Source organism: Cherax quadricarinatus, unplaced genomic scaffold (genome assembly GCF_038502225.1).
Source record: "Cherax quadricarinatus isolate ZL_2023a unplaced genomic scaffold, ASM3850222v1 Contig2007, whole genome shotgun sequence".
Classification (NCBI taxonomy): Eukaryota; Metazoa; Arthropoda; class Malacostraca; order Decapoda; family Parastacidae; genus Cherax; species Cherax quadricarinatus.
Genome location: NW_027197033.1, coordinates 17,501 through 42,735, shown reverse-complemented (window position 1 = coordinate 42,735; position 25,235 = coordinate 17,501). Strand labels below are relative to the sequence as shown.

Here is a 25,235-nt window from a genome sequence, read left to right as displayed (position 1 = left end):
ACATCAGCTCATTTGAAAGCATTTTTATTGTTATGAGACATACAAGTAGGAAACAGGATGAAGTTGGAGCCATCTGTGGGCCAGCATTTTCATTTGATCAACTGACTTTATCTCGTTGACATCATTATGCTGTACGAATGTGTTCCATACTCTAGTCATCCTGGGTATGTATGATCTCAGATGGAGTGATGTTCTGGAGAAGGGTACAGCCAGAGTGAAGTTGCTGCTTTCTGCCCGTCTTGTGGCATAAAAGCTTGTTTCACGCTTGTTTCATGCATCCCCTTTGCCTTTATACAAAGGAACTATGCATGCTCTCTGCCAATCCCTAGGTACCTTACCCTCTTCCATATATTTATTAAATAATTGCACCAACCACTCCAAAACTATATCCCCACCTGCTTTTAACATTTCTATCTTTATCCCATCAATCCCGGCTGCCTTACCCCCTTTCATTTTACCTACTGCCTCACGAACTTCCCCCACACTCACAACTGGCTCTTCCTCACTCCTACAAGATGTTATTCCTCCTTGCCCTATACACGAAATCACAGCTTCCCTATCTTCATCAACATTTAACAATTCCTCAAAATATTCCCTCCATCTTCCCAATACCTCTAACTCTCCATTTAATAACTCTCCTCTCCTATTTTTAACTGACAAATCCATTTGTTCTCTAGGCTTTCTTAACTTGTTAATCTCACTCCAAAACTTTTTCTTATTTTCAACAAAATTTGTTGATAACATCTCACCCACTCTCTCATTTGCTCTCTTTTTACATTGCTTCACCACTCTCTTAACCTCTCTCTTTTTCTCCATATACTCTTCCCTCCTTGCATCACTTCTACTTTGTAAAAACTTCTCATATGCTAACTTTTTCTCCCTTACTACTCTCTTCACATCATCATTCCACCAATCGCTCCTCTTCCCTCCCGCACCCACTTTCCTGTAACCACAAACTTCTGCTGAACACTCTAACACTACATTTTTAAACCTACCCCATACCTCTTCGACCCCATTGCCTATGCTCTCATTAGCCCATGTATCCTCCAATAGCTTTTTATATCTTACCCTAACTGCCTCCTCTTTTAGTTTATAAACCTTCACCTCTCTCTTCCCTGATGCTTCTATTCTCCTTGTATCCCATCTACCTTTTACTCTCAGTGTAGCTACAACTAGAAAGTGATCTGATATATCTGTGGCCCCTCTATAAACATGTACATCCTGAAGTCTACTCAACAGTCTTTTATCTACCAATAAAGAAAAATTGAATATCAAATTGGGGAGGAGTATGGAAGAAGTGAATGTTTTCAGATATTTGAGAGTTGGTGTGTCAGCGGATGGGTTTATGAAGGATGAGGCTAACCATAGAATTGATGAGGGAAAAAAGGCGAGTGGTGTGTTGAGGTATATGTGAAGACAAAAAACTTTATCTATGGAGGCAAAGAAGGGAATGTATGAAAGTATAGTGGTACCAACACTCTTATATGGGTGTGAAGCTTGGGTTGTGAATGCTCCAGCTAGTAGGTGGTTGGAGGCAGTGGAGATGGCCTGTCTAAGGGCAATGTGTGGTGTAAATATTATTCAGAGAATTCGAAGTGTGGAAATTAGGAAGTGTGGAGCTAATAAAAATATTAGTTATAGGGCTGAAGATGGGTTGTTGAGGTGGTTTGGTCATTTAGAAAGAATGGATCAAAGTAGAATGACATGGAGTGTGTATAAATCTGTAGGAGAAAGAAGGTTGGGTAGGGGTCATCCTCAAAAAGGTTGGAGGGAGGGGGTAAACGAGGTTTTGTGGGAGGGGCTCGAACTTCCAGCAAGTGTGCATAAATGTGTTACATAGGAGTGAATGGAGACGAATGGTTTTTGGAACCTGATGAGCTGTTGGAGTGTGAGCAGGGTAATATTTCATGAAGGGATTCAGGGAAACCAGTTACAGTATTTTCATATAGCTAGACTTGAGTTCTGGAAATGGGAAGTACAATGCCTGCACTTTAAGGGAGGGATTTGGGATATTGGCAGTTTGGAGGGATATGTTATATATTTTTATATATGCTTCTAAAGTGTTGTATCTGGGTGCCTCTGCAAAAACTGATTATGTATGAGCGAGGTGAATGTGTTGAATGATGAAAGTATTTTCTTTTGGGGAACTTTTTTTTTTTTGGGTCACCCTGCCTCGGTGGGAGACAGCCGACTTGTTGAGAGGAAAAAAATTAGTGAAGACAACAGCAGTTCAAAACTACACTGGAAATAAATGTTTTGGAGAAGCATGATGAAAACAAAAAAATTCACAAGCCTCACCTCAGTATACATTAGCACAAATGTGAATGCCAATAGTATGCACAGCATTTCAGGCAACCCAGGACTAGCATCATGGAGTATGCATATGGGTAAAGTATGTGGTTGAGTTAGTAACAGTTGAGGTAAATAAGAGATTAGTCACAAAAAGTTAAAAACTAAGTTTAAAGTGGAATGGTAATTACAATAAAACAATTTAATATTAGAGAATGTTCAATAATTAAAACAGACAAGTTAGAAGCACAAGGGGCTAGTAACCCCTTCTCCTACATACATTACTTAAGTTAACCATTAAACGGTCCAAAGAGATCCACGTTCAAATTCGTAGTGCTACAAAAGTAGATCTTTTTTTTACATATTTTCAAATATAACAAAAAAAAAAAATGTTGAAAAAACATATATATACGTTTGGACCATTTAAGGGTTAAAGAAAATTTCTTTTTGGGTCACCTTGGGTCACCTTGGGTCACCTTGCCTCGGTGGGATATGGCCGGTTTCTTGAAAAGTTAACAGTTTTACTAAACAGTACCTTTTTCCCATTTTAATTCAGTAAGCATGTTGAAAGTTTGAATTAATCTGGAGTGGGAAAGTAGTGTGGATTGCAAATAAAATTTTATCCTCTGATGCAACACCTTAGTGTTGGATTAATGCACTAAAATTAACTTTACCATTCAGACAATTTCCCTGTTCTATTTAGATTTTTTTCAATTTTAATGAATTTTGGAAGTTTTTCTTAATTTGGAATAGTTTAGTGATATTCACTAAGTGTGGACAGAAATCATTATTATTATAATAAAAAAGAAGCGCTAAACCACAAGGGCTATACAGCGCTGCAGGGCAGGGAAGGAAGCGAGGGTATCGGGCAGCAAAAGGGGGAGGGATGATTAGTAGGTTACAGAAATAGTGGGGCAGGGGATAGTGCGGGGGAAGAGGGTAGCAAGAGATTGAATTAGAAAGGGCTGAGGGGAGTGCTAAAGGTATCATCATCAGAGTTAGTGGAGTAAGTCAGTTTTTGTCAAAAAGTCAATGAGAGAGTCCAGATGAAAGGAGGGTCCATCAGCAAGAAGGGAAGGTAGAGAGCAGCAGAGCGAAGACGACGATGGAGGTAAATTCTGCGTGCTCATTGATAGAGTGGACAGTCCAGCAGAATGTGGCTGACCGATACTGGAACCTGACAATTCTCAGAGAGGAGCAGGGCGCCTCTCCATGAGATATCCATGAATAAGACGAGTGTGGCCAGTGCGAAGGTGGAAGAGAGTAGTCTCCCAACCTCGACACTGATGACAAGAAGATGGCCAGTAACCTATACAGTGGACCCCCGCATAACGATTACCTCCGAATGCGACCAATTATGTAAGTGTATTTATGTAAGTGTGTTTGTACGTGTATGTTTGTGGGTCTGAAATGGACTAATCTACTTCACAATATTTCTTATGGGAACAAATTCGGTCAGTACTGGCACCTGAACATACTTCTGGAGTGAAAAAATATCGTTAACCGGGGGTCCACTGTACTCGGTTTAATAGAATGAAGTTTGTTATTGAGCAGAGCAGACCAACGTTGTTGCCAACGGGTGTGAAAGTGGGTAGCTATTGCAGCAAAATATTCCGTGAATGGAACACCTCTATATGAAACTGGAAGGTCATGTACTGCTGACTGCACAGCAGTGTCTACCTTCATTGCCCTGTACATCAACATGACCAGGGACCCAACAAAAAACAATATCTTTATGCTTGGTAGAGATATGGTATAACCAAAGTTGGATACAGAGAACTAGGGGGTGACCTGGAGTTTACCTGGAGAGAGTTTCGGGGGTCAACGCCCCCGCGGCCCAGTCTGTGACCAGGCCTCCTGGTGGATCAGCGCCTGATCAACCAGGCTGTTGCTGCTGGCTGCACGCAAACCAACGTACGAGCCACAGCCTGGCTGATCAGGAACTGACTTTAGGTGCTTGTCCAGTGCCAGCTTGAAGACTGCCAGGGGTCTGTTGGTAATCCCCCTTATGTGTGCTGGGAGGCAGTTGAACAGTCTCGGGCCCCTGACACTTATTGTATGGTCTCTTAACGTGCTAGTGACACCCCTGCTTTTCATTGGGGGGATGGTGCATCGTCTGCCAAGTCTTTTGCTTTCGTAGTGAGTGATTTTCGTGTGCAAGTTCGGTACTAGTCCCTCTAGGATTTTCCAGGTGTATATAATCATGTATCTCTCCCTCCTGCGTTCCAGGGAATACAGGTTTAGAAACCTCATGCGCTCCCAGTAATTGAGGTGTTTTATCTCCGTTATGCGCGCCGTGAAAGTTCTCTGTACATTTTCTAGGTCGGCAATTTCACCTGCCTTGAAAGGTGCTGTTAGAGTGCAGCAATATTCCAGCCTAGATAGAACAAGTGACCTGAAGAGTGTCATCATGGGCTTGGCCTCCCTAGTTTTGAAGGTTCTCATTATCCATCCTGTCATTTTTCTAGCAGATGCGATTGATACAATGTTATGGTCCTTGAAGGTGAGATCCTCCGACATAATCACTCCCAGGTCTTTGACGTTGGTGTTTCGCTCTATTTTGTGGCCAGAATTTGTTTTGTACTCTGATGAAGATTTAATTTCCTCATGTTTACCATATCTGAGTAATTGAAATTTCTCATCGTTGAACCTCATATTGTTTTCCGCAGCCCACTGAAAGATTTGGTTGATGTCCGCCTGGAGCCTTGCAGTGTCTGCAATGGAAGACACTGTCATGCAGATTCGGGTGTCATCTGCAAAGGAAGACACGGTGCTGTGGCTGACATCCTTGTCTATGTCGGATAGGTGAGGTGTATCAAATTTTTGTAAAGCCTGTAAAGCACTAAGGGAGTTCTGAAACAACCACAAATGATGACACAGGCAAAGATGCAATACAGATAAGTGCTGCAAGAATGGCATACAATTCATGACACAGGCAAAGATGCATACAGATAAGTGCTGCAAGAATGGCATACAATTCATGACACAGGCAAAGATGCAATACGGATAAGTGCTGCAAGAATGGCATACAATTCTGCAGTAAAAATGCTAGCCGAAGACAGTAAATACCCTCGCACGACGCTGCCCGGAAACACGGCTGCGAATCCGACAACGTCAGAAGACTTAGAGCCACCTGTGTACACTGCGATGGCATGAGAAAAGAGTGGAAGTGGTCAAGAAAAAGAGAGCGGGAAGCTACCGTAGGCATTTGGGCTTTTGAGCAAGGGAGTGAGAAAGAACAGACTCGAACAGCTCGAACTTCCCAAGGGGGTAGGGAAAAGTGAGATGCTACATGAACATAGAAAGGTGGCAACTGAAGGGAACACAAGAGCGAATGTAGGCGAAGAGAAAAGGGATGGAGCAAACAGGGGCTGTGAACAAATAAAGAATGTCTACTAATATCGGCGACTATTCTATAAATGGAAGGATTGTGGAGATCATGAGAGCGTATAAAGTAGTGAAGGCAATGGGCATCATGGCGATCGGACAAGGATAGAGCATTCGCTTCTGCATAGAGGCTCTCAACAGGGAAAGAGCGAAAAGCACCAAGGCATAAACATAATCCCTGATGATGGATGGAATTAAGGCTAAAGAGAGTAGCAGGAGAGGCCGCTGAATAGATCTGGTCACCATAATCGAGTTTCGATAAAATGAGGGCTGAATGTAGGCAAAGGAGAGTTCGATGATCAGCTCCCCACGAAAGATGAGCAAGAGTTTTAAGAAAGTTCAGCCGGCTGTTACAAGTTGCCTTCAGAGAGGTAATGTGAGGTTTCCAGGATAACCTACAGTCAAAGAGAAGGCCTAGAAACCTGACTATCACGTTCAGGGATACGTGAGCCATAAAGGTACAAAGGATGATCGGAGATGACAGAGCGTCTAGTGAAAGTAATTTGGCGAGTTTTCGTACTGGAAAATTTAAACCCATGCGTGGTGGCCCAATTAGAAACACGGTCGACCACATGCTGGAGAGAAACTGCAGTGAGGTGACAGTCAGCGCCTGCACAAGCAATAGCGAAGTCATCAACATAGAGTGACGACCAAATATTGGATGGAAGACTAGAGGCCAAATCATTTATAGCAAGAAAAAGTGTTGTACTCAGAACACATCCCTGGGTCACACCTTCACCTTGGACAAAGTCTGGGGAGAGCACCCGAACACGGAAATGCCTGTCAGTTAAAAAGTTCTTAAGGAAGGATGGTAGATTGCCTTGGAGACCTACGGAGTGGGCTTGGGCCAAAATATTATACCTCCAAGTTGTGTCGTATGCCTTCTCAAGGTCAAAAAATATGGCAATAACTGAGTGGTTATTCGCAAAGGCATTACGAACATACATATCCAAGCGTAGTAAGGGGTCTATGGTAGAACGGCCCTTACGAAAGCCATATTGACTAGTGGAGAGACTGTTGTCTCTCTAAATACCACATACCAGACGTTCCATCACTTTGCAAACTGCGCTGGTAAGAGCAATGGGACAACAGCGGAGGCATCATGTCCCGTAGTACCCGGTCTGCGGAACGGGAGAACAATGGCAGATTTCCACAGCTGGGGAAGAACTCCTTGTGACCAAATAAGATTGAAGTGGTGTATGAGGACTGCAAGGGCTGACTTATGTAAATGTTGTAACATCCGAATATGAATGTCGTCAGGCCCAGCTGCCGATGATCGGCAAGCTGAGAGTGTCGCCTTTAGCTCTTGAAGTGTAAAAGGCACATTATATGGTTCTTCTTTGAGGGAAGAAAAGTCCAAGGGTGCTAACTCTCTGGCAAACTTTGAGGAAAGAAACGAGGGGCATAGATGGAGCCCCTGAGAAATACAGACCAGATGATTGCCAATTTCAATCGCAACATCAAGAGGGTTTGCTATATCAACACCGGCGACCCACAGAACAGGAACCGGGTCGGGAGAGTATTTACCACTCAATTTCCGCACTTTTTTCCAGACTGCACTCAAAGGAAGCAGAGGTGATGGTGGAAACAATCTCGCCAGCAAGTGCGTTTAGCATCACGAATAACACGGCGAGCGACCGCATGCTTCTGCTTAAACTCAAGAAGTCTCTCAGCGGTTCTATTGTACCGGTACCTGCCCCACGCAGCGCGTTTCAAACGTACTGCATGAGCACAAGCAGGAGACCACCAAGGCACGCACTTATGAGAATGCCTGCCAGAGGTTTGGGGTATAGAATGAGAAGCTGTGGTTAAAACTGAGGATGAGAAGAGGTGTAAAAGCTCATCAATGGAGGACAAAGAAGGAACCTCACTAAAAGCAGTTAGTTGTGAGTAAAGGTCCCAATTTGCCGTATCAAATTGCCAGCGTGGGCTACGAAGGGGTGGTGAATATGAAGAAGAGAGAATGATTGGAAAATGATAGCTGTCATGTAAGTCCGGGAGAACAAACCAGGTGAAGTCTAGTGTGGTAGAGGAAGAGCAGATTGAGAGATCAATGCAAGAGAGTATGAGTACGAGGATCAAAATGGGTTGGAGTACCTGTATTTAAAACATGGAGGGGGTGGGAAGCAAGAAAAGCCTCCAACTGAATGCCACGGGGATCACAGTGAGACCCCCCCAGAGGAAATGATGGGCATTAAAATCGCGGTAAGGACGAAACAAGAAAGGCAACATCCGGGATAGATAATGCTCGAGAAGGAGAGAGATACAAGGAACAGTGTATACCACCTATGCAAGTGGATACAGGCTGCTGTGTAATGCAACGAAGTACGAACAAATAACTGATGGTACAGAATATCAGTGTGTAGAAGGGCACTTTCATTAAAGGTCTCATCACTAAAAGGATCCGAAGAATACAATAAATTATAGCCCGAGATGGGAGAGATAACAGCAGAGTGTAATATTGGTTCTTGTAAGCAAACACCAACAGGGGAAAACTGGGAGAGCAACATCTGAAGCTCACCCCGATTACCCCTAAGGCCGCATATATTCCACTGTAAATAGGCCACGATTGGCAACGATGAAGATACCAAAAATCTGCAGGTAAGGGTACCTACGGACTAGAGGGGTTAGAAAAGTCCACATGCGGCAGTAGCGGAAAACGTTCAAGCAGCGAAGGAACAGTGCGCTGCGAAGAAAGGAGTTGCACAGATAGAGGAGAGGAAAGGGAAGGAGCAGGGGGTGGATCAGTGTCCATTGATGGTTTGGTCTTTGCAATATACAGTGGACCCCCGCATAACGATTACCTCCGAATGCGACCAATTATGTAAGTGTATTTATGTAAGTGCGTTTGTACGTGTATGTTTGGGGGTCTGAAATGGACTAATCTACTTCACAATATTCCTTATGGGAACAAATTCGGTCAGTACTGGCACCTGAACATACTTCTGGAGTGAAAAAATATCGTTGACCGGGGGTCCACTGTATTCAGAGATAGCTTCAAGTGTTTCGGAATTCAAAGACGTCGCATGGGAGACAATATTGGAGATGGAAGGAGGGCGGCGAGTAAAGATTGGAACTGTAATGGACTGTACCAATGTATGGGTGAACGAAAGGGTGGAAGGAACTGGAGAAGTGTGGGAGGGGACTGAAGAGGCAGAAACCTGGGAGGTGGCAGAAGAAACTGGGGAGGGGATATAGGAGGAAGGCACAGCACGAGGAGGAGGGTGAACCTCCACACTTGTAACAGAGCCAGTGAGAGGGGAAGAACCAGGTACAGAGACCAGGAAGGTAAAATTTAGAGGTGGAAGAAGTGAAGGAGGGGTTAAAGGAGATTTGAGCAATGGAGATTTTTTGGACTTCTGAGAAGTAGAGGGACGATTGGGAGGAGGTGTCGTACAAGGTCTTATCGATACCGAGGCTTGTGAGGGAGAACACGAAGAAGTGAGAACAGACTGAGGTGTTGAAGTAGGGACTTCTGAGCCCAGGACAACAAAAGAATTAGAGACAGAAGTGACTATGGGAGGGGTGACCACAGAGGAAGTTGCAGAAGATGGGATCGCAGAAGTGGGGGGACGTTTAGAAACACGAGAATAAGAAATACGGGGCAGTCTCCCTTAGAGGCGCAGTTGAGAAACTCATAGAATAAGGGAGACCTTCAGCTTCTTTGAGGCAACGGATTTCTCGCTCATTTAAGTAGACCTGGCAACGGCGAGCCTCATGACAATTAAGACAAGAGGGAGGTCGGCTACAAGACGTATTAGAATGGTCATCAGTACCACATTATTATTATTATTATTATAATCAAGGGGGAAGCGCTAAACCCGGAGGATTATACAGCGCCTGGGGGGGGGGGGATGTGGACGGCATTCAGGCTTAATTCGGGGAACTGGAGCACAGATCCAATTCCCTAAATCAAGAGCCCCTCACCAACATCAAGGAACCTTCCTTGAGGGGATCAGTACCACAGACTGGGCATTCGGCTATAGATCTGCAATATTTTGCAGGGTGATCAAATCGCCAGCAGTTTCTACACTGTTGAGGTGTAGGAATCGCCTTTCGAACGTGTAAATGATGTCCTGCTACATAAACAGAGGATGGGAGTTCACGGCTGTTGAAAGTTAATCGAGCCACATTGCAAGGGTAACGTCTCCGCCCACGGGCAGGAAGGACGCAAGTGTCTACTTTGAGGATTGGGAAATCTTGGAGTTCCAGCTGTTCAAGAATGTCATTGCCACATGTCTGGAAATTCTGTTGTATTATGGTATGGGGCAGAATAAAAGTACCACTACAAGAATTGAGGGAATGATGTTTTTCGGTATTATAATAAAAATAAAAAAAAAGAACCTAGGAAAGGTTGGAGGGAGGGGGTAAAGGAGGTTTTGTGTGCGAGGGGCTTGGACTTCCAGCAGGCATGCGTGAACGTGTTTGATAGGAGTGAATGGAGACAAATGGTTTTTAATACTTGATGTGCTGTTGGAGTGTGAGCAAAGTAACATTTATGAAGGGGTTCAGGGAAACTGGCAGGCCGAACTTGAGTCCTGGAGATGGGAAGTACAGTGCCTGCACTCTGAAGGAGGGGTGTTAATGTTGCAGTTTAAAAACTGTAGTGTAAAGCACCCTTCTGGCAAGACAGTGATGGAGTGAATGATGGTGAAAGTTTTTCTTTTTCGGGCCACCCTGCCTTGGTGGGAATCGGCCAGTGTGATAATAAAATAATAATAAAAAAAAGAACCGCTAAGCCACAAGGGCTATACGGCACTGCAGGGTAGGGAAGGAAGCAAGGGTATTGGGCAGCAGGAGGGGGAAGGGATGATCAGTAGGTCACAGAAAACAGCGGAGCAGGGGATAGTGCGGGGGTAGAGGGTAGCAAGAGATTGAGGTAGAAAGGGCTGAAGGTATCAGAGTTTGTGAAGTAAGTCAGTTGTCAAAAAGTCAATGAGAGAGTCTGGATGAAAGGCGGGTCCATCAGCGAGAAGGGAAGGTAAAGAGAGAGCAGCAGAGCGAAGACGACGACGGAGGTACAGAGGAGCAGGGCCTCTCCACGAGATATCCATGAGTAAGACAAGTATGGCCAATGCGAAGACGGGAGAGAGTAGTCTCCCAGCCTCGACACTGGTGACAAGAAGACGGCCAGTAACCTATACTCGGTTTAATAGATTGAAGTTTGTTACCGAGCATAGTAGACCAACGTTGTTGCCAATGGGTGTGAATTTGGGTAGCTATTGCAGCAAAATAGTCCGTAAATGGGATACCTCTATATGAAACTGGTAGGTCATATACTGCTGACCGCGCAGCAGTGTCTTGCTTGTTTATTGCCCTGTACGTCAACATGACCAGGGACCCAACAAAAAACTATCTATGCTTGGTAAAGATGCGGTGTAGCCAAAGTTGGATATGGAGGACTAAGGGGCGAGGTGTATCAAATTTCTGTATAGCCTGTAAAGCACTAAGGGAGTCTGAGACAGCCACAAATGATGACTCAGGCATAGATGCAATACGGGTAAGTGCTGCAAGAATGGCATACAATTCAGCAGTAAAAATACTAGCCGAAGATAATAAATGCCCTCGTACGACACTGTCCGGAAAACATGAAGAACGAGAACAGACCGAGTCGTTGAAGTAGGGACGTCTGAGCCTAGGACAGCAAAAGAATTAGATACAGGTGTGACTATGGGAGAGGTAACCACAGAGGAGGCTGCAGAAGATGGGACCCCAGAAGTGGGGGGACGTTTTGAAACACGGGAATAAGAAACACAAGGTAGTCTCCCTTGAAGGCGGAGATGAGAAACTGCCATGGCACAAGGGAGACCTTCTGCCTCTGAGGCAACGGATTTCCCCGCTCATTTAAGTAGACTTGGCAACGGCGATAATACGAAGGGTGAGCCTCATGACAATTAAGGCAAGAGGGAGGTCGATTGCAAGACTTATTAGAATGGTCATTGGCACCACAGACTGGGCATTCGGCTATGGATCTGCAATATTTCGCTGGATGGCCAAATTGCCAGCAATTTCTACACTATTGCGGTGTAGGGATCACCTTTCGAACTTGTAACCGATGTCCTGCTACATAAACTGAGGATGGGAGTTCACGGCTGTCAAAAGTTAAACGAGCCACATTACTAGGGTATCGTCTCCGCCCGCGGGCAGGAAGAACGTAAGTGTCTACCTTGAGGATTGGGAGAGCTTGGAGTTCCAGCTGTTCAAAAATGTCATTGCCACGTCTGGAAATTTTGTTGAACTATGGTATGGGGGCAGAATGACTGTACCACTACAAGAATTGAGGGAATGATGTTTTTCAATAGTAACAGAAACAGTATCGATATGGGAAAGATAAAGATCATGAGCTTGGGTAGCATTCTGTAGTGATGATGCACGTACCGCTCTTAAGAGCATGGAAGGAAATATCTTCAACATGGCGTAGGAGTGCCTTGCCAATACTGTGGTTGGAAACAGAGGAAGTTGGTCGTAAAGTGAAGAATTTAGTCCATTGTGCATTCTGAAACTGAGCGTGGAAAGGGAGTGCAGGACGTGTCGATCTTTACTGAGAAGAACGAGAAGGCGGAGAAGTATCATCAGCAGCCAATTGTCGTCGGCGTTTAGGCGTGGGACCAGAGTTGGTCCGACGTGGAATCGGCCGGCGACTCGAAAATTGCCGTACCATAGAGGGAGAGGCTGGAAGCATAGTCAAAGGAGAGCGGAGGTCAGATAAATCGAAGGAGTCAGTCGAGACCTCAGTACCTGAAGCGGGTGAGGAAACAGCACCGGCAAGAGGTACAGAGGCATGAGGAGTGTCCGAAGAGTGGTCCAAAGACGAGGCGGGGTCAGAATGGGGTGCGGTATCAAGGGGCCCGGAGGTATCAGGTTCATGGACTGGGGCTGCCATAGTTAGGTTACTTTTTTTTTTCTTAGAAACAAAAAATAAAATAAAAAAAAAAGGGGGGGGGGGGACTGGGGAGGGATAGTTCCTGGGAGGAATGAAAGGGCCAGAAATCTCCCTCCGCGCCCAAGAGGACATCAGCACCGCTAGTAGCATAGATGCAGCATGGAACCCGTGCCATACCCTACCCATCATGCCAGTAAACTAGCAATCCGGGATAGCAACCTCACATCTGCCGAGCTACCTCGGTGGACAAAAGAGGGCGGCCGGATATCCGCCACAAAGCATACCTCCTTCAGCCACCATCCCCGGAATCCGAAAGGTGGCTTCCAGAGATACACCCGTCGCCCGAGACACACCCAAAGCCACCCTCCAGGATACCGGAGAGGGATCGGGACATCCCCAGGCAATCCAGATTCCACGGCAAACTACGCCACAGCCAAGAACCTCAACAGAATGGAATGGGATGGACCCCGGTACCCTTTCCCGTACCTAGGAACTAGCGTGCCTGTGGGAAAAAATCCCCAAGGCCAAAAAGGGAGGGGTTGGGAGGAGGAGGAAAAGGAAAAGGGGAGGATGGGATAGGGAAGGGGGGATTGGGGGGTAATTAGGTTCGGTCTGAGGAAGGAGACCGACAGGTCTAATTCCTCAGACCAAGAGCCTCTTCACCACAACAAGGAGCCCCCCTTGAAGAGGATGTTTTTCGATAGTGACAGGAATAGTATCGACATGTGAAAGAAAATTCACGAGCCTGGGTGGCATTCTGGACAGTGATGATGCGGGTACCGCTCTTGAAAGCGTGAAAGGAAATATCTCTACCAACATGGCGTAGGAGCGCCTTGCCAATACTATGGTCAGAACGATAGGCAATAGAGGAAGTCGGTCGCAAAGTAAAGAATTTAGTCCATTGTGCATTCTGAAACTGAGCGTGGAAAGGGAGAGCACGATGTGTCTGTCTTTTCTGAGTAGAATGAGAAGGTGGCAAATAAGTATCATCAGGCAATTGTCGTTGGCGTTTAGGAGTGGGACTGGAGTTGGTCCAACGTGGGATGGGCTGGCGATTCGAAAATTGCCGCACCGTACAGGGAGAGGCCGGAAGCATAGTCAAAGGAGAATGGAGATCAGACAAATCAAAGGAGTCAGTCGAAACCCCGGCACCTGAAGCGGGTGATAAAACAGCACCAGCAGAGGTACAGGGGCCTTAAGAGTGTCCGAAGAGTGGTCAAAAGACGAAGCGGAGTCAGAACGGGGCGAGGTAACAAGAAGGGGCCCGGGGGTAGCGGGGTCATGGATTGGGTCCTCCATGGTTAGGTTACTTAAAGTGGGATCGGGGAGGGATAGTTCCTGGGAGGAATGAAAGGGCCAGAAATCTCCCTCCGTGCCCAAGAGAACCTCAGCACCGCAAGTAGCGCAGATGCGGCATGGAACCCATGCAATACCCTACCCTTTATGCCGGTAAACCAGTAATCCGGGATAGCAACCTCACATCTGCTGAGCTACCTCAGTGGACAAAAGAGGGCGGCCGGATATCCGCCACAAAGCATATCTCCTTTGGCCACCACCCCCGGAATCCGAAAGGCAGCCTCCAGAGATACACCCGTCGCCTGAAAGACACCCAAAGCCACCACCCAGGAGACCGGAGAGGGATTGAGGCATCCCCAGGCAATCCAGATTACACGGCAAACTACACCACCGCCAAGAACCTCAACGGAATGGGGTGGACCCCGGTACCCTTTCCCCTACCCAGGAACTAGCGCACCTGTGGGAAAAATCCCAAAACCCAAAAAGAGGAAGGGCAAAAGGGAGGGGTGGGGAGGAGGAAGAGGAAAGGAAAAAGGGAGGATGGGATAGGGAAGGGGGGATTGGGGGGGTAACTAGGTTCGGTCTGAGGAAGGAGACCAACAGGTCTAATTCCTCAGACCAAGAGCCTCTTCACCACACCCCTTAAAGAGGACAGAAATCATTAACAGTGCTTGACAAGGGGGCCGAGCCTGATACAAAGGTTGTGTCTTAAGGAAAGTCCCAAGATCAATAGCAATTGGTATTAAAGCAATACACACCTTGGCAAATTACTGGCACTATCATTAACTCTTGTCTAATTTACTTTTAGTATACAAACATTTTCAAAAAGCAAGTAAAGTACTCTTCAAATTCTGCAGTCCACATCTAATTCATTCTGTGCCAGCAGCTGTAAGTGCCTATGGCTGCACCCTGTATAGTCCTTGTGGCTTAGCGCTTCTTTTTGATTATAATAATATGGCTGCACAACCGTATGATCAATTCAGTCAAGTAAATCACAGACAAGTAAAACTACGCATTTTTTCAATCCACTTCATTTCCATAGTTCAGTGTCATTAAGCGCTGAACACAAAAGAATAGTACATCACTGGCCACAAGGCATGACAAAATCAGGCAAAAGGTGAAATATCCCAAGTTGTAGCTACACTGAGAGTAAAAGGTAGATGGGATACAAGGAGAATAGAAGCATCAGGGAAGAGAGAGGTGAAGGTTTATAAACTAAAAGAGGAGGCAGTTAGGGTAAGATATAAACAGCTATTGGAGGATAGATGGGCTAATGAGAGCATAGGCAATGGGGTCGAAGAGGTATGGGGTAGGTTTAAAAATGTAGTGTTAGAGTGTTCAGCAGAAGTTTGTGGTTACAGGAAAGTGGGTGCAGGAGGGAAGAGGAGCGATTGGTGGAATGATGATGTAAAGAGAGTAGTAAGGGAGAAAAAGTTAGCATATGAGAAGTTTTTACAAAGTAGAAGTGATGCAAGGAGGGAAGAGTATATGGAGAAAAAGAGAGAAGTTAAGAGAGTGGTGAAGCAATGTAAAAAGAGAGCAAATGAGAGAGTGGGTGAGATGTTATCAACAAATTTTGTTGAAAATAAGAAAAAGTTTTGGAATGAGATTAACAAGTTAAGAAAGCCTAGAGAACAAATGGATTTGTCAGTTAAAAATAGGAGAGGAGAGTTATTAAATGGAGAGTTAGAGGTATTGGGAAGATGGAGGGAATATTTTGAGGAATTGTTAAATGTTGATGAAGATAGGGAAGCTGTGATTTCGTGTATAGGGCAAGGAGGAATAACATCTTGTAGGAGTGAGGAAGAGCCAGTTGTGAGTGTGGGGGAAGTTCGTGAGGCAGTAGGTAAAATGAAAGGGGGTAAGGCAGCCGGGATTGATGGGATAAAGATAGAAATGTTAAAAGCAGGTGGGGATATAGTTTTGGAGTGGTTGGTGCAATTATTTAATAAATGTATGGAAGAGGGTAAGGTACCTAGGGATTGGCAGAGAGCATGCATAGTTCCTTTGTATAAAGGCAAAGGGGACAAAAGAGAGTGCAAAAATTATAGGGGGATAAGTCTGTTGAGTGTACCTGGTAAAGTGTATGGTAGAGTTATAATTGAAAGAATTAAGAGTAAGACGGAGAATAGGATAGCAGATGAACAAGGAGGCTTTAGGAAAGGTAGGGGGTGTGTGGACCAGGTGTTTACAGTGAAACATATAAGTGAACAGTATTTAGATAAGGCTAAAGAGGTCTTTGTGGCATTTATGGATTTGGAAAAGGCGTATGACAGGGTGGATAGGGGGGCAATGTGGCAGATGTTGCAAGTGTATGGTGTAGGAGGTAGGTTACTGAAAGCAGTGAAGAGTTTTTACGAGGATAGTGAGGCTCAAGTTAGAGTATGTAGGAAAGAGGGAAATTATTTCCCAGTAAAAGTAGGCCTTAGACAAGGATGTGTGATGTCACCGTGGTTGTTTAATATATTTATAGATGGGGTTGTAAGAGAAGTAAATGCGAGGGTCTTGGCAAGAGGCATGGAGTTAAAAGATAAAGAATCACACACAAAGTGGGAGTTGTCACAGCTGCTCTTTGCTGATGACACTGTGCTTTTGGGAGATTCTGAAGAGAAGTTGCAGAGATTGGTGGATGAATTTGGTAGGGTGTGCAAAAGAAGAAAATTAAAGGTGAATACAGGAAAGAGTAAGGTTATGAGGATAACAAAAAGATTAGGTGATGAAAGATTGAATATCAGATTGGAGGGAGAGAGTATGGAGGAGGTGAACGTATTCAGATATTTGGGAGTGGACGTGTCAGCGGATGGGTCTATGAAAGATGAGGTGAATCATAGAATTGATGAGGGAAAAAGAGTGAGTGGTGCACTTAGGAGTCTGTGGAGACAAAGAACTTTGTCCTTGGAGGCAAGAGGGAAATGTATGAGAGTATAGTTTTACCAACGCTCTTATATGGGTGTGAAGCGTGGGTGATGAATGTTGCAGCGAGGAGAAGGCTGGAGGCAGTGGAGATGTCGTGTCTGAGGGCAATGTGTGGTGTGAATATAATGCAGAGAATTCGTAGTTTGGAAGTTAGGAGGAGGTGCGGGATTACCAAAACTGTTGTCCAGAGGGCTGAGGAAGGGTTGTTGAGGTGGTTCGGACATGTAGAGAGAATGGAGCGAAACAGAATGACTTCAAGAGTGTATCAGTCTGTAGTGGAAGGAAGGCGGGGTAGGGGTCGGCCTAGGAAGGGTTGGAGGGAGGGGGTAAAGGAGGTTTTGTGTGCGAGGGGCTTGGACTTCCAGCAGGCATGCGTGAGCGTGTTTGATAGGAGTGAATGGAGACAAATGGTTTTTAATACTTGACGTGCTGTTGGAGTGTGAGCAAAGTAACATTTATGAAGGGATTCAGGGAAACCGGCAGGCCGGACTTGAGTCCTGGAGATGGGAAGTACAGTGCCTGCACTCTGAAGGAGGGGTGTTAATGTTGCAGTTTAAAAACTGTAGTGTAAAGCACCCTTCTGGCAAGACAGTGATGGAGTGAATGATGGTGAAAGTTTTTCTTTTTCGGGCCACCCTGCCTTGGTGGGAATCGGCCAGTGTGATAATAGATAATAATAGATGTACTTAATTTTTATGAATTTGAAAGTTGAGTAAAAATTATGCCCAACTTCATACTTGTGGGACAAAATGACAAGATAAGGCATTATCAAGTGCTTCAATTTTCTATTATTTTAGCCAAGCACTGTAGCATACAAAATAAAAGATTTGAAAATGAAGAAATTAATCCTTTTAGTACATTCATCACCTAACCATCTTCAAAATTTTCACTGAATGATCTCCCATCTCTACATTTCCAAAAAACAAAAGGGTAGACATTTGCCACATTTACATTTTCATTTATTGAACAAAAAAAAATACAGTGAAAAATTAGAAATATTGTCTCCATGCTTTAAAATTTTTTTTTAGACCATTGGTAATATACAATTTAAGTTTTCTGCAATGAGGGGGAAGAGGGTCTCATTCTTAAGAAAATATTAACGTTTTATAGTCTGATCAGCCTTTCATCAACATTTTCTAACTTATAGAAGAAATTAAAAGCATAAAAAATTATACACAAGGATTTTCATTAAAACAAAATTTCCAAAAATGGCTTTATTCCATAAGGATTAATAGTCTTTGGAATAGGCAGTGGTTGAACTGACATCAAATTTAAAAAGGATAGGGAGAAGAAGAGGTCTTGACATAGTGGAACAAGTCATTCCTGCTAAAATATTTTAAGGATTGAGATCCTTTAGAGAGTTTAGATTACATATATACATGTCTTTCTTATTGATATGTTTTCAATGTGGCCAAGGTTAACCTCAAGCAGAATAACCTATGCCTACAAAATACTGAAGTTCACAAAGACAAAACCCTTAATGTCATGCAGTAGTGACCAAAAGCTGTCAAGTTATAAAAATTCATGCACAACAGGTATATACAATGATTTTGTGCTCTTAGGGTAAAATAAAATCTTAATAAATAAAAGTTAGACATCTCTTTTTTACATAAAAAACACGACCTGTGTGCAAACGTCTCAGGTTTAACCTAGCATTTTAGAGTCGTGACAATGGTATGTCATGAACTTCACTTCATATATATATACTGTATTTCACTCATGGTTTGAAATATTCCCCTCCCCCAATGTACACTGTTCCCACAAGCACATGAAAAAAAACATACAAATTTATACACCACACACTTGCACACACAGCAACATTCATCTCAATTCTTTATTACCAGGGAAAATTCGGTCTAGGACTCAGCTGAGATACACCATGCCATCTGTAAAAGAAATTTAATTTTAACATGGCTGCAAAATCAAAGCAACATTTATTAAATTTAATTACCAAGGCTAGCAAAAATACTTCTAAGCATATATTTAGAATTTGTACTGCATACAGTACTTCTGAAATTAAAAAGATTAAGATGCACAAGAAGGGTATGTAAGTGAAGATTTCTTAGATATTAAGAAAAAAAGTGATTACCTCATTTACTAATCCTTCACCTATGCACATTAAAAAGAATGGAAAAGCAGCACATATGCATATTGCCTACAAGAAAGAACCAAAAATTAATAGAAACTACTACTACAAGACTTTAGGAAACTTGTCCTAACAAGTCTTGTTTATCAAGGACATTATCCTTCTAGGAAAATATGGGTAATGTATGAGAGTATAGTGGTACCAACACTGTGAAGCTTGGGTTGTGAATGTTACAGCGAGGAGGCTGGAGGCAGTGATGTGCGAGGGCAATGTGTGGTTTACATAATTGTGGGGTTACTAAATATCCAAAGGGCTGAAGAAGTGAGGTGTAGACTAAGAGGATGGAACAAAATAGGATGACTGGTGTATAAATCTGAAGAGGGAAGGCAGGGTAGGGGTTGCCCTAGGAATGGTAAACGTGTACAAGGGAGACACATCCAGTAGCCACGTTTGAGTTATGTAGAAAGTGGAGGCAAGTGGTTTTTACAACTTGACATGCTGTTGGAGTGTGAGCAAAGTAACATTTATAAAAGGATTCAAGGAAATCAGTTAGCTAGAAGAGTCCTGGAGGCACAAAGTAGTGCCTGTACTCTAGAGGAATGGAGATACTGCAGTTTGGAGGGGCATCTGAACTGTACTATCAACACTTCTGACAAGACAGATTCTAAGTTTCTTTTTCAGGTCACCCTACTCTGGTGGGAGACTGCTGGTGTTAAAAAATGAGCACCAAACTTACATATTGAGAAGTAGAGGTAAATTACTTGATAAACAGACCAAACAAGCTACCAAAAACCTGGTATTTCAGTAGAAGGTAACTTGGAAGATAGCACAATGCCAATATTTAACGAAGGTAATATGGAAGACCCTTTAAACTACAGGCCAGTTTCAATGACTGGTTTTAAAAACTGGAAAAAGCCATTTAAGTAGATAAAACAGGAATAAACAGATTGAATTCTGCATTTGGTCTCAAAATTCATGTACAGTACATCAAATTTAATATACTCAAAACAGTTGGGCAGACTGTATGTACAGAAAGTCACCAAGAGTTCCATATTAAGCACACCTACCATCTGACCGAGCTTAGTTCCGATCGACCAGTTGAAAGTCAAAAATAAACGCAAGTCGAACTTTACTAGTTAATATCAACATCACATTTTTGTAATATTTTTTTCTTTTATTTTGGTATTTCATTTACTTTACTTTTTATGCTGTTAATATTGTATTTTACACTAATGTTTAGGATAAACAGTGTACAACACAAACAGTTGTTTATTTCCCAGAAATTTGGCATACAAAACATTGTTGTAAGCCAAGTGGTCGTACGTCAAGCAGGTCGCAAGTCGGAATGTAAGTGTACATATTTAGAAACTTCAGATTAAAGACAATATTAAATAGGAAAAAATCAGAGATGTTATCAGTGGAGTCCTACAAGGCCTGTGCATTGTCTTTTTAACTGATGACTTGCCTGAAAATAAAAAATCTTTCTACAAATATAATTAAAATCAAAATCTGGATAAAACGAGTAAAAGGAGTGATAGGGATGATATTTCATGTTTTTAAATACCATGTACTTTTCTCCCCTGCAGCCAAATGGTTTTCCAGAGTCTAATCAAAATGTATCTTGCTCTCATTCTTATAGCATATCAGTTGAGAAGGTTTCACAGCTTGACATTACTGCAATGAGAACAAGATAGTGTAAAATAAACCCAGAGAGAAGCAAGGGCACAGTAATAGTGTGATGTAGTTCAACTGGGCTTGTGAGGTGTCTGGAGAGACCCAATTTTATGGTCACACCTTGCCTTGGCAAATGTCAGGTAGCCACGCCCACGTCTGAGGTCTTTTGTTCTTGACGGCGTCAGACCTCGGCGTCAGGTCATAACACGTGGTCCACACCCCCTTGTGGAGGGTGCTTGAACCACCATTTAAGCCCAAGGAACAGCATGATCGCGAGACTTCGAGCGGAGCTGCTGCTGCTGTGTGCAGAGCTCTGAGCAGATTTGACAGCAGCAGCTGCTGCTGCTGCTGGGGTGCAGGGCTCGGGAGAAGGCTGCTGAAGTCTCTGGAGGACTGTTGGAGACATTGGGCAGAGTGCTGGCTTCGAGCAGTACTCGTGCTGTGTAGGTCTTGGGACCTGTGGTGAACTGTCCTCTGAACTATATTGCAAGTTATATTAATTTTCGTCAAGTTGGTTGTGTTCCCCGTCTCACTGCTTATATGTACCACCCCATTTATCTAAACCACAATAATGCACTCCTGTTCCCAAATACATGTATATTATTGTACAAGGACTTAATAAACTGAATAGAATAGTAATATTCACTGTCCCCATTACTTGCTCTTTTATTCATTATTTTATTTTAAGTAGTGAGAGGGTAAGAAGTGTGGTGGGTAGAGTAATGAGAGGAAGGTGTAGTCACCAGTGACCTCGCATTATCTACCTCCACTAATCACTCATCTCTCCTACCACCTCGCCTGCCTACTCCCTCCCAGGTTACTCGCATATTCCTCAATTATTAAATCATCCAATACCCCCCTACATGACATGGTGTCTAAGCAGTGGTGGTTATTATTTTTATAGTAGGAACCAGTCCCATGTGCCTTTTTTTTTTTTGACTGCTCGGTTATACTTGTGTTATGCTACCATTTGCTACCATTTTTCTCTTGTGTGTGTAAGGCTTAAGTAAATATCTGATATTATAATCCTAGTGACCTTAGCCAACCCTTTTTTTTGACCATGGGTCTGAGTAATTGTATGGTTGCAATATTAAATTTGGGGGATCTGTGTGCTGGTCAAGATAAATGGTGGAAGTTTTGAGTGTTTGGGCGAGACTTTTGGGGAAAACAATTACTGGCCGAAATTGAATATTTACAGAGGAACGAGAAGTCACCCAGCCCGTCTTGGAAGACTCGCTCACAACTGTCACCTATTGAAGAGCTGCCTATGATTGCTATCCACCTGATGTGCCCAGTCACCCAGCTGATGTGCCCCAGTAGCTGTATTGCTGCCTTGGTCTGTCATCCATTGTAGTGGGTGTCTGCATCACCCAGCCTCTGTGACCATCACTAAGATGTGGCTGTCTGATGCTCTCTGCTTTGCTGAGGCTGTGCTGTGATGCTGTCTGCTATGTTGTGGCTGTGCTGTGATGCTGTCTGCTATGCTGTGGCCGTGCTATGATGCCAAGATGCTGTAGCCGTGCTACAATGCTGTGGCCGTGCTATGATGCTGGGGCCGTGCTGTGATGCTGAGACTGCTGCGATGCTGTAGCCAAGCTGCGATGCTGTGGCCATGCTGTGATGCTGCCTAGCTCATATCCCCTGCCTACTGACTCCCTTATTCTCCAGTTATCTGTTATGTGCAATTACCCCCCCCCCTACATGACAATAGTAGATTTAAGTGACAAATCTGGTCCACACCTGTTATCAGAAAATACCAGAAATCTTGCTGGGACAAGTATTAGTTTTCAGGTATACCACTACCACTGCCAAGTGCAAGCTCACCCAGGCTGTGATAACTGTAGGCCAGCAAGCCAACAGCAATAACCTGGTTGAACAGAATCAACAGAAGTCTGGCCCCAGGCCAGGCTGCAAGGGGTTGAAAAAACACAGGAAAGGTCTGTGGAAACAACATTCTAGGAACAAAGGGAACCTATTACAGAGTAGTGCCTTACTTAGTGCAGTAGTTTAGATATGAAAGTAGCATTTCAGGTGAACTCCCCTCCCTCTTGCTTTTAGCCTTTATGAAAGGCTTATGAATACATGGGCCCCCAAGCATAAAAATAAAAATGTGCATTTACAAATGCTTTGCACAACATACAATTGCATATCTGCATACCAAAGGATTGTGAATTTTAAGGGAAAGTACAAGCAAGTAAAAAAAAATTTTTAGAAATTGAACAATAAATTAAAGCTTACTACTATCACTTGAATTGTTAAACTTACTTTGAACTTTTGTACTTGTCTCTGATAGCATGTTGCTGTGGTTCATGGACTCTTGAAAAAGCCCGATATAAATTAACGTAACATTCTCTTAGGTCCTCAAGCGTGTATCCTGTAGATTCTGCCATATGAGAGGGCCAGGCAACACGACCCTAACAAAACAATGGAAATTTAATATAACATTAAAAAACCTACATACAAAGAACAAGAAGCGCTAATAAGGATCACTACTTTTAACTAAGACTTAATCAGTCATAACGTTACCTTACTGCTAGGCTTTATGATATTACATGGGCTCCAATGAAAGCCGGACTTTTTTTTTTTTTTTTTTATTAACACATCGGCCATTTCCCTACCAAGGTAGGGTGGCCTGAAAAAACTCATCACTCGCTCCATCACTGTCTTGCTAGAAGCATGCTTACACTAGTTATAAAACTGCAACATTAACACCCCTCCTTCAGAGTGCCGGCACTGTACTTCCCATCTCCAGGAATCAAGTCCAGCATGCCAGTTTCCCTGAATCCCTTCATAAATGTTACCTTACTTACACTCCAACAGAATGTCAAGTCCTAAAAACCATTCATCTCCTTTCACTCCTATAACACGCTCACACATGCGTGCTGGAAGGCCAAGCCCATCGCACTCAAAACCTTTTACCCCCTCCCTCCAACATTTCCTAAGCCGACCCTTACCCTGCCCTCTCTCCACTACAGATTTATACACTCAAAGTCATTCTATTTCTTTCCATCCTCTCTACATGTCCAAACCATCTCATTAACCTTTCCTCAGCCCTCTGGATAATAGTTTTGGTAAGCCCACATCACCACCTCCTAAGTTCTGACCTACGGATTCCCTGCATTATATTCACACCACACACTGCCCTTAGACATGACATCTCCACTGCCTTGTTGCAAAATTCACAACCCATGCCTCACACCCATACAATAACATTGGTATAACTATACTCTCATACATTCTACTCTTTGCTTTCATGAATAAAGTTTTGTCTCCACAGTCCTCAGTGCACCACTCGCCTTTTTTCCCCCCCCCGCTCATTAATTCTATGATTCACCTCATCCTTCTGCTGATTTCCAATCTTCTGTTACCTTCATTTTTTTTTTTTTTTGTTACCCTCATCACTTTACTTTTTCCTATATTCACTTTTAATTTCCTTCTTTTACATACCCTACCAAACTCATCAACCAACCTCTGCAACTTCTCTTCAGAATCCCCCAAAAGCAGTGTCATCAGCAAACAGCAACTGTGACAACTCCCAGTTTGTGTTAGATTATCTTTTAACCCACACACCTCTTGCCAACACAAGCATTCACTTCTCTTACAACTACATCTATTAATATATTTAACAACCATGGTGAAATCACACATTCCTGTCTAAGGCCTACTTTTACTGGGAAATAATCTCCCTCTCGAATATACACTAACCTAAGCCTAACCATCCTCGTAAAAACTTTTCACTGCTTTTAATAACCTACCTCCTATTCCATACATCTGCAACATCTGCCATATTGCCCCCCTAACCACCTTATATGCCTCTTCCAAATCCATAAATGCCACAAATACCTCTTTACCCTTATCTAAAATACTGTTCACATATGCTTCACTGCAAACACTGTCTACACACCCCCTACCCTTCCTAATGCCTCCTTTTTCATCTGCTATCCTCTCAGTCTTACCCTTAATTCTTTCAATAATAACCACTGTACACTTTACCAGGTGGTATAAACCTTGGTAATAAATACCGACAAGTTGGTTTAGAAAGACACGCAAGCAAACACTGACATTTATTAGAAAACGTTTCGGTCCTGGGACCTTGATCAAGGTCCCAGGACCGAAACGTTTTCTAATAAATATGTCAAGTGTTTGCTTACGTGTCTTTCTAAACCAACTTTACCAGGTATACAAAACACACTTATTCCCCTATAATTTTTACACTTTTGTCCCCTTTGCCTTTATATGAAGGAACTATGCATGGTCTGCCAATCCCTAGGTACCTTACCCTCTTCCATACATTTATTAAATAAAAACACTAAACACTCCAAAACTATCCCCCACCTGCCTTTAATATTTATCTTTATCCCATCAATCCCAGCTGCTTTACCCCCTTTCATTCTACTCACTGCCACACTCAGCTGGTTCTTCCTCACTCCTATAAGATGTTATTCCTCCTTGACCTATACAGAAAATCACAGCTTCCAAATCTTAATCAACATTTAACAATTCCTCAAAATATTCCCTCCATCTTCCTGATACTTCTAAGTCTCCATTTAATAACTCTCCTCCCCTATTTTTAACTAAAATCCAGTCTTTCCCTAGGTTCTCAACTTATTAATCTCACTCCCCAGAATTTTTTTTTTTTTAATTAACACATCGACCAATTCCCACCAAGGCAGAGTGGCCCGAAAAAAAAACTTTCATCATTCA

General features: G+C 43.4%; 1 protein-coding gene across 1 annotated transcript in view; it reads right to left on the bottom strand.

Moving 5' to 3' along the window:
* Positions 1-18,120: 18,120 nt before the first annotated feature.
* LOC138851767 (G2/mitotic-specific cyclin-A-like) overlaps positions 18,121-25,235 on the bottom strand; it is a 19,281-nt gene continuing 12,166 nt past the window's right edge. Inside the window, exons 3-4 of the mRNA XM_070081231.1 lie at positions 22,797-22,945; positions 18,121-18,657 (exon numbers count right to left, since the gene is read on the bottom strand). Coding sequence (XP_069937332.1) covers positions 18,609-18,657; positions 22,797-22,945 — 198 coding nt within the window. The 3' untranslated portion in view covers positions 18,121-18,608. The remainder of the gene's footprint in view (positions 18,658-22,796; positions 22,946-25,235) is intronic.